Raw genomic sequence first — 9,489 nt, forward strand, 5'->3', positions numbered from 1 at the left:
CTACAGAGCCACCAGCACACAGCCTCCCGAGGTCTGCACTGCCCCCACCAACCGAATCCCTCAGCACCATATTTTTTTAGTTTGTTTGCTTTTACTTTTTTCTGTTTTTTCTCTCTTTCTCCCTTTCTCCCTTTCCTTTCTCCTGCCCACATAGCACTGTGCACTGCACGGCCACTTCTTGGAGGGCCGTGCTGCATCACTCAGCTACAGAGGCAGTGGCACACAGCCTCCTCATGTCTTTGCAGCCATCACTGGCTGGCTCCTTCGGCACCATTTTTTTTTGTTGTTTGATTGTTTTTTAGTTTTGTTTGTTTGTTTCTCCTCTTGTTCTTCCTACTTTTCCTTTCTCCCCCATGCCTAGCCCTGTGTGCCACCCTCAATTCTTTATGGGCCATGCCGCACTGCTCAGCTAGAGAGTCACTGGCACAGAGCTTCCCCAAGTCTGTGCCACCCCCACAGGTAGGCTCCTTCAGAGCCATATTTTTTTTTCATTATCTTTCCCCTTCTCCCTCCCACCTAGGCCCTGTGCTGCCTCTGACCTTTCCTGAGGAGCCACACAACACCGCCCAGTGAGACAGACATCAGCTCTCTGCCACCCCAATACCACCCAATCCAAAAGAGCTGGCTCCCTTAGCACCATATATAGTTTTGTTGTTTATGTTTAAATGTTTTTGTTTCTTCTCTCTCTTCCTTCTTTCCTTTCTCCCATGGTAAACATAGACGAAATCAGGAAGAACACAAATAAAACAATGGAAGAATTCAGAAAAATAATACAGGAACAAAGTGTCAAAATAAATGAATGCTAGAAATCATACAAAAACAGCAACTAGAAATCCAAAACATAAACAAGACTTCAGAAATGGACAGTCCAATAGAAAGTTTGAGGAGCAACTTTGAAAAAATAGAAGACAGGATCAGCAAAGCTGAAGACAAATCCTTGGATACTACTTTGTTTGAGAAAGAAATCAGAGAAAAGAATGAAGAAAATCTAAGAATTATGTGACACAATTAAGAGCAGATAATTGCATATGATTGGAGTTCCAGAACAGGGGGAGAAAATGGAAAACATGGAGAAGAACATTGAAGATTTGTGAAGAGGAAACCTCCCTAATATCTTGACAGATGAAAAGGTGACCATCCAAGAAGCTCGACAAATCCTATATAAGATAGACCTAAAAAGAAAGTCACCAACATATCATAATCATCCTCACAAAAATCAAAGACAAAGAAATAATCCTGAGAGCAGCTCAAGAAAAATGAAAAGATACATACAAAGAGGAAACAATAAGACTAAGTTCTAATTACTCGGCAGAAACAATTCAGTAAGAAGGCAGCGGGATGACATATATAAAGCCCTGAAAGAAAAAAAATTGCCAGCCAAGAATTATATATCCAGCAAAATTGTCTCTTAAATATGATGGCAAAATTACTTCATTTCCTGATACATAGAAATTAAGGGAATCTGTAAGAACCAGATGAAAATTACAACAAATATTAAAGGGGGTCCTCTGGTTAGAGAACCAACAACACCAGACTACAATCCAGGATTAGGACACGTGACAAATCAGCCAGATACCAACCCAGGTAGAGAATTTTCAAAAATAAAACAAAGGGAAAAGACTAAAAATAGGGAACCAGAGACATCAATATATAAATGATGACAACATCAAAACAAAAAAAGAGGGAATAAACAGCGTAGACACAGAACTTCCATATGAAGAGGAAGTCAAGGCAATATCAAGAAATGAAAGACTGGTTTAAACTTTGAAATGTAAAGTTAACAACAAAGGAATATACCCATCAAAATAAAAAAAGAAAAACAAAGACTCAGCAAACACAAAATCAACACTAGTGAAAGAAATGAAAATACTTAGACAAAAAGAACTCAGTACAGAAAACTAAGTGGAACAAAGAAATCATCAGCACCACACACACACAAAAAAATGACAGGATTAAACTCATACCTATCAATAATTACACTGAATGTAAATAGCCTAAATGCACCAGTAAAGAGACAGAGAGTGGCAGAATGGATTTAAAAAACACAATGTATCTATATGCTGTCTACAAAAAACACAAAGACATAAACCAAAACCCAAACGATGGAAAAAAAAAAATCAAGCAGACAATAACCAATAAAAAGCAGAAGTGGCAATATTAATCTCCAATAAAATAGACTTTGAAGCAAAATCCACCATAAAGGATAAGGAAGAACACTATATAATGATTAAAGAGTCAATACACCAGGAAGACATAACCATGATAAATATATACACAACCAATGACAGGGCTCCAAAATACATAAAACAAACTCTAACAGCACTGAAAAATGAAATAGTTCCACAGTGATAGTAGAAGACTTCAAACCACCACTTTTGATGAAGGACACAACAATCTGCAATCAACAAACTTGACCTCACAGACATATACAGAACACGCCAACCAAAAGCAGCAAAGTACACCTTCTTTTCCAACATACATGGAACATTCTCCAGAATAGACCACATTTTAGGCCAAAAAGCAAGCCTCAACTAAATCCAAGCCTTGAAATATTACAAAGCATCTTCTCTGATCATAATGCAATCAAAGTAGAAATCAATAACAGAAATAGCAAGGTAAAAAAAAATTAAATACATGGAAACTGAACTGGAGACCTGGAGGTTTAGCGGTTAAGTGCTATAGCAAGCTATGGCTGTTACTCAAAATGTCAGCAGTTCAAATCCACCAGCTGCTCCCTGGAAACCCAATAGGGCAGTTCTACTCTGTCCTATAGGGTCACTATGAATCAGAATTGACTTGACAACAACAGGTTTGGTTTGAACAACCCCTTACTTAAAAACTACTGGGTAATAGAAGAAATCAAAGATGGAATAAAAAAAATTCGTAGAATCAAATAAGAATGAAAACACACCATACCAAAACCTTTGGGACACAGCAAAAACAGTGCTCAGAGGACAATTTATAGCAATAAACATACACATCAAAAAAGAAGAAAGGGCACTCGAACAAATAGAAAGAAAGCAGCAAAAGAAACCCACAAGCAACAGAATAAAGGAAATAATAAAGACTAGAGCAGAAATAGAGAACATAAAAAGCAATAGAAAGATTCAACAAGACCAAAAGTTGGTTCTTTGGAAATATCAACAAAATCAACACACTATTGGCCAAACTGACAGAAGAAAAACAGAAGAAGCAAATTACCTGAAAAAGAAATGAGACAGGTGATATCACAACAGACTCAACTGAAATAAAAAGGACATAACAGAATACCATGAAAAATTGTACTCCAACAAATTTGAAAAACTAGAGGAAATGCACAGATTTCTAGAAACACACTACTAACACAAACTGAGGTAGAAAAACTAAACAGAACCATAACAAAAAGAGACTGAAGAGGTAATCAAAAAAAAAAAAAAAACTCCGAACAACAACAAAAAGCCCTAGCCCAAAGAGCTTCACTGGAGAATTCACCAAACATTCAGAGAAGAGCTCACACCAATACTACTCAAACTATTTCAGGGCATAGAAAAGGAAGAAATGCTCCCAAATTCATTCTTTGAAGCCAGCATAATTCTGATACCAAAGCCAAAGATACCACACACACAAAAAGAAAACCACAGGCCAATATCCCTCATGAACATAGACACAAAAATTCTCAAAATTCTAGCCAATACAGAATAAATAAATACCTGATCTCCTTCTTCTTTCTCCTGCTGCTCTCTTGCTAGTGGTCCTCATTAACAAGCACAGTCAGAAGTGAGAAACCCAGGATGTCTGTTTAATGTAGCCTAGGCACCTTGGTGGCTCAGTAGGTAAGAGCTTGGCTGCTAATCAAAATGTCAGCAGTTTGAACCCACCAGCCACTCCAGGAGAGAAGGATGTGGCAGTCCATTTCCGTAAAGATTTACAGCCTTGGAAATCCTACGGGGCAGTTCTGCTCTGTCCTATGGGATTATTATGAGTCCAAATTGATTCCACAGCAAAGGGTTTGGTTTTGTTTGTTTTTATAACAGTCAGGCTCTCAGGGCACAAAGCAGGTGGAAAAGGGTGGAGAGGACATTTGGAAAAGAAATGGCAAAATAGTCATGCACTTCCTGTCATCCCTCATACAACAAAGACCCAAAAAAACAAGTGAATAGAATATGTACAACAATCTAGAAACCCTAATCATCAAAGACAAAGCTGAAGGATTAGGCTGAGCAGCAGGTGGAGAGAGAGACAATTCAAAAGCAGTAGAAGTGATGAAGTTCAGATTGCAGGATCGCCAGCACCTTGCTAGCTGAGTCTGCGCAGCGCACAAGGGCTGAAGCAAGCAGCAATATCCAAAGCTGGGACTCATGACATCAGGTGCAACCAAGAAGCATCAAATCTGCACGCACCTCTAGAACCAAGCAGGAGCGGCACTAGACCTGTGAAAGTTAAGTGCAAGCTTCTAACCTACCATCCACAGGGGCAAAATAACGCCTCCCCACCAGAGATTCACAGCAGAGAAGTGCTTTTTTCCCCTTACCCACCACCCACCCTGCTCTACTCCAACACCAGCCCAGTGGCATTCAACACCACCACACCCACTAAGCTGGGAACTCACTGCCTTCACCCAGCCACTGGTGTAAGGGGTCCACAGACTTGCAGCGCTCTTCACCCCTTCCTAGCCTCTTGTGGGCCGATTCAATATATCACACCCTTATTAGCATAAAACAGCAGGGTATACACCCGAAGCCCATTTTCACCTGTAGCAGCAAAGGGAGAGCTGCACATTTGTGACATTGAACACCTTCCCACCCCCCAAGCAGGGGCCTCACCCATGCAAATGTGGGGCCTGAGGTCCAGCAGTACCACCCACTCTGTCTAGCCAGCCATGACAGGGGTCTGAGAATTAATGGCACCTCCCAGCCCTTCTAGCCAACAGTACTGGGCACCCGAGGACTTGCTGCACTACCCCTCCCCCCACTACACACTCTAGGGGACAGGGACACACCTTGCATCCAGGCACCTGGGGGAAGCTGCCAGGCCCCTGCCTTGTCCCACACATAGTCCCCTAAAGCAGTCAGAGACCTGTGCCTGCTCCAAACACCCCCATGCAGCCCTGCCCACATAGAACTGTAGATGAGAGTCTGCACCACACACTTGGTGACTGAAGACCTGGACACCTGTACCTTGAATAATCACGCCCTTGCAAGAAAAGTGAACAGACTCCTGGCTCACACACCTGAGACAGGAAGTGAGAGCTTCAAAGACGCTAACAACCAAAGTAGGTCACACACCCAGCCTACTTGGGCATATCAAAACAAAAATACAGGCTGTAGTAAACAAAAATACAACAAATAAATATAATAACATATTTATGCCTCAGAGTCAACAGTCAGTATCAAATCACATAAACAAGTAGGCCAACGTGGTTCCAGCAAGTGACCAAAATAAAGAACCAGAAAACATTCCAGAGGAAGATAAGGCAATGGAACTACCTGAGAAAGAATTCAAAAGACTAATATACAGAGCTACCCAAGAGATCAAGAAGGAGATCATGCAAAGTTCAGACCAAGCCAATTAACACACAGACAAGCAATAGAAGAATTCAGGAAAACAATACAAGAATAAAACAACAGAATAAACAGGCTGTTAGAAACCATACAGAACCAGCAACTAGAAATCCAAACGATTAACAATAATATTTCAGAATTAGACAACTCTGTAGAAGGTCATAGGAGCAGAATTGAGACAATGGAAGTCAGAACTAGTGAGATTGAAGATAATCTCTTGACAGTAATTTGTCTGAGGAAAAAATCAGAAAAAAGAATGAGAAAAAAATGAAGAAAGCCTAAGTATTATGAGGAATACTATGAAGAAGAAAAACCTACGTGTGATCGGAGTACCAGAACAGGGTGGAAGGGGGAGGCAAGGGGATAACAGAAAACACAGAGAGAATTGTTGAAGATTTGCTGGCAGGAAACTTCCCTAATATCATCAAAGACAAGAAGATAGTTATCCAAGAAACTCAACGAACCCCACAGGGTACACCTGAAAAGAAAGCAACCAAGACATATCATAATCAAACTTACTAAAACCAAAAACAAAGATAGAATCTTGAGAGTGGCTAGGGATAAACAAAAAGTCACCTACAAAGGAGAACCAATAAGACTAAGCTCTGACTACTCAGCAGAAACCACATAGGCAAGAAGACAAAAGGATGACATATACAAAGCCTTGAAAGAAAAAAGTTGACAGCCAAGAATTATGTAGCCAGGCTGCGCTCGCCCCTCCTTTTCCAGTAGAGAGGCACGCTGGCTTCTCCAGCCCCACATGCATCTTGGCAGGAACCACCTGGCCATCCGTAGCCGCTGCTGTCAGATGAGGTGACCCCGTCTGGAGCCCAGAGGCCTTGTGTGGCTATGAGGACATCACCATGCCTAAAGCACTGAAGGGAAAAAATGGAGGACGGGAAAAGAAAGTCATCCATCCACATAGTAGAAAAGCAGCTCAAATTATGAGAGAGGCCCACAAAAAGGAAAAATTGAAGAATGAAAAAGCCTTGCATCTCAACAGTATTGGTGAAAAACTGCAGTGGTTTCAAAATCACCTTGATTCCGAAAAAGTAGAATATTCAAAGAAAGACACTTGTGACCTGATTGAAAGTTATTTAAATCGATTCAGCAGTGAGTTGGAGGAGACTGAGTTACATAACAGCATCAAGGGCAGACAGGGAAGGCGACACAATTCCCAGGAGACAGTTATCAAACAGACGATGGAGCGTAGGCGACAGCAATATGAAGGATATGGCCTTGAGATACCAGACATTGTAGATGCCGGTAACCTGAAAACTTTCAGGGAGTGGGATTTTGATCTGAAGAAATTGCCAAACATTAAAATGAGAAAAACCTGTGCTAATGATGCAATTCCCAAGAAATGCAAGAGGAAAAATGTTACAACTGTAGACAAAGTCTTAGAGGAATTGGAATTAAAAGATGAATCCAGATGAGGAATGACTCCAGTAACCTAACTGTCCTTGAGTTGAGAATAAATAACTTGAGAGCTTCAAGTTACACTCGCTGATTACAGCAAATAATTGTCTGGATATAAGAATTTGCTATTTAGCTCATTCCCTTACATGAAAAGAGTCCCATTTGCAGTTTTAAAACAATGTTTAGGATTTTTATTTAAAGCAATGTTATGATGAAAAATGAAAGTGGCTTTATTGCTTATATTAAATTGTTAAAATGGATAGCAGTGATTTGCAAAACCCATTTAACCTGAATTTCTGGGAGTTGATATGAATGAGGACAGAAAATGTTTTATTTTTGTCCTGATGTTTATTTAGGACTGCCTAACTCAACTCAACAGCTGGCGTAGTGGTTAAGTGCTACAGCTGCTAACCAAGAGGTCAGCAGTTCAAATCCACCAGGCGCTCCTTGGAAACTCCATGGGGCAGCTCTACTCTGTCCTATAGGGTTGTTAGGAGTTGGAATCAACTCAACAGCAGTGGGTTTGGGTTTTGTTTTTATAACTCAACAGCAGTAGCTTTTGACCTCACATGTTGAGAGTAGACAGCAGCTTACTTTCTGAGAGATTCCTGTTAGCGTCTTTTGAACTGTCTTTCAGGAATAGTGTCACACTGACTTGCCTTTTAAACATAACCCTGTTTTCATCATAAAATAAGGGAAAATGGGGATAATGGAATTCATATAGGCTGATGGATTCTACATTATTCTATATGAATTCCATTATTATCTTCTGAGTCTGAGTTAAATGGTAAGAAATAAATAGTCTCTCATACTTAATCTGTTATCTTTTTACAAATGACTTCAGGTTAGCTCTTTTTGACTGTATATAATTTTCTGCTTTCTCATTCTGAAAAGTGATGGTTTGTTTGCAGAAACATAATTAAAGATTATAGAACTAAAAAAAAAAAAAATTATGTATCCAGCAATATTGTCTCTCAAATACAATGGTGAAATTAGGTTATTTTCAGGTAAACAGAAATTAAGGAAATGTATAAAAACCAAACCAAAATGACAAGAAATATTAAAGGGAGTCCTCCAGTTAGAGAGCCAACATTATCAGACAACAATCCAAGACTGGGACACAGGACAGATCAACCAGTTATCAACCCAGACAGAGAATTCACAAAAACAAATCAGAGTTAAAGACTGAAAATAGGGAACCAGAGATATCAACATACAAGTGAAGCGAATGTCAAAACAAAAAAGAGGGAATAAACACTGTAGTGATAGAATTTCCATATGGAAATGAAGTTAAGGTGATACCAAGAAATAAAAGACAGTTTAAACTTAGAAAAATAGAGGTGGATTTTAATGTAACCACAAAGGAAACTAACAAACCTACAAAAACAAAAATAAAAAAAGAAGAAAAACGTAAAGACTCAGCAAACACAAAATCAAAAATATTGAAAAAGATGAAAAGAAAATACATAAACAAAAAGAACTCAGCACAGAAAACTAAATGAAACAAAGAAACTCTCAACACCACACACACCAAAAAAAAAAAAAAAAAAGATAGCAGTAAACAAACTCATACCTACAAATAATTACACTGAATGTAAATGGCCTAAATGAGACAGTAAAGAGACAGAGAGTGGCAGAATGGATAAAAAAAGAAAAAAAGATCCATATATGTGCTGTCTACAAGAGACACATCTTAGACACAAGACGTAAATAAACTAAAGCTCAAAAGAGAGAAAAAAATATATCAAGCAAACAACCAAGGCAGAGCAGGGGTGGCAATACTGATCTCCAACAAAATAGACTTTAAAGGAAACTCCACCACAAAGGCTAAGGACGGACACTATATAATGATTAAAGGGTCAATACACCAGGAGGACATAACCATAATAAATATATACACAACAAATGACAGGGATCCAAAATACACAAAACAAACTCTAACAGCATTGAAAAGAGAGAGAGACAGCTCCACAATAATAGTAGAAGACTTCAACATGCAACTTTCAGTGAAACACAGAGCATCTAGAAAGAAATTCAATAAAGATATGGAAGATCTAAATGCCACAATCAATCAACTTGACCTCATAGACATATACAGAACACTCCACCCAAGAGCAGCAAAGTATACATTCTTTTCCAACACACAGAACATTCTCCAGAATAGACCACATTTTAGCCCACAAAGCAAACCTTACCAGAATCCAAAACACTGAAATGATGCAAAGTATCTGTACTGATCATAATGCCATAAAAGTAGAATTCAATACCAGAAACAGCAAGGGGAAAAAAAATCAAATACATGAAAACTGAGCAACACCTTACTTAAAAACTACTGGGCTATACAAAAAATCAAGGATGGAATAAATACATAGAATCAAATGAGAGTGAAGACACATCTTACCAAAACTTTGGGACATGGTGAAAGCAGTGCTTAGAGGACAATTTATAGCAATAAATGCACACATACAAAAAGAAGAAAAGGCCAAAATCAAAACATTAACACTACATCTCAAACAAAGAGAAGGAGAGC

The 9,489-nt window shown here is 39.1% G+C and overlaps 1 protein-coding gene across 1 annotated transcript; it reads left to right on the top strand.

The window, feature by feature from the left end:
* Positions 1–6,403: 6,403 nt before the first annotated feature.
* On the top strand, positions 6,404–7,050 carry LOC100675658 (translation machinery-associated protein 16-like). Its single transcript, XM_064272976.1, has one exon. The coding sequence runs from the start codon at positions 6,404–6,406 to the stop codon at positions 6,974–6,976; it is 573 nt and encodes a 190-aa protein (XP_064129046.1). The 3' UTR covers positions 6,977–7,050.
* The last annotated feature ends 2,439 nt before the right edge of the window (positions 7,051–9,489 follow it).

Source organism: Loxodonta africana, chromosome 20, assembly GCF_030014295.1.
Source record: "Loxodonta africana isolate mLoxAfr1 chromosome 20, mLoxAfr1.hap2, whole genome shotgun sequence".
In the NCBI taxonomy this organism is placed as follows: Eukaryota; Metazoa; Chordata; class Mammalia; order Proboscidea; family Elephantidae; genus Loxodonta; species Loxodonta africana.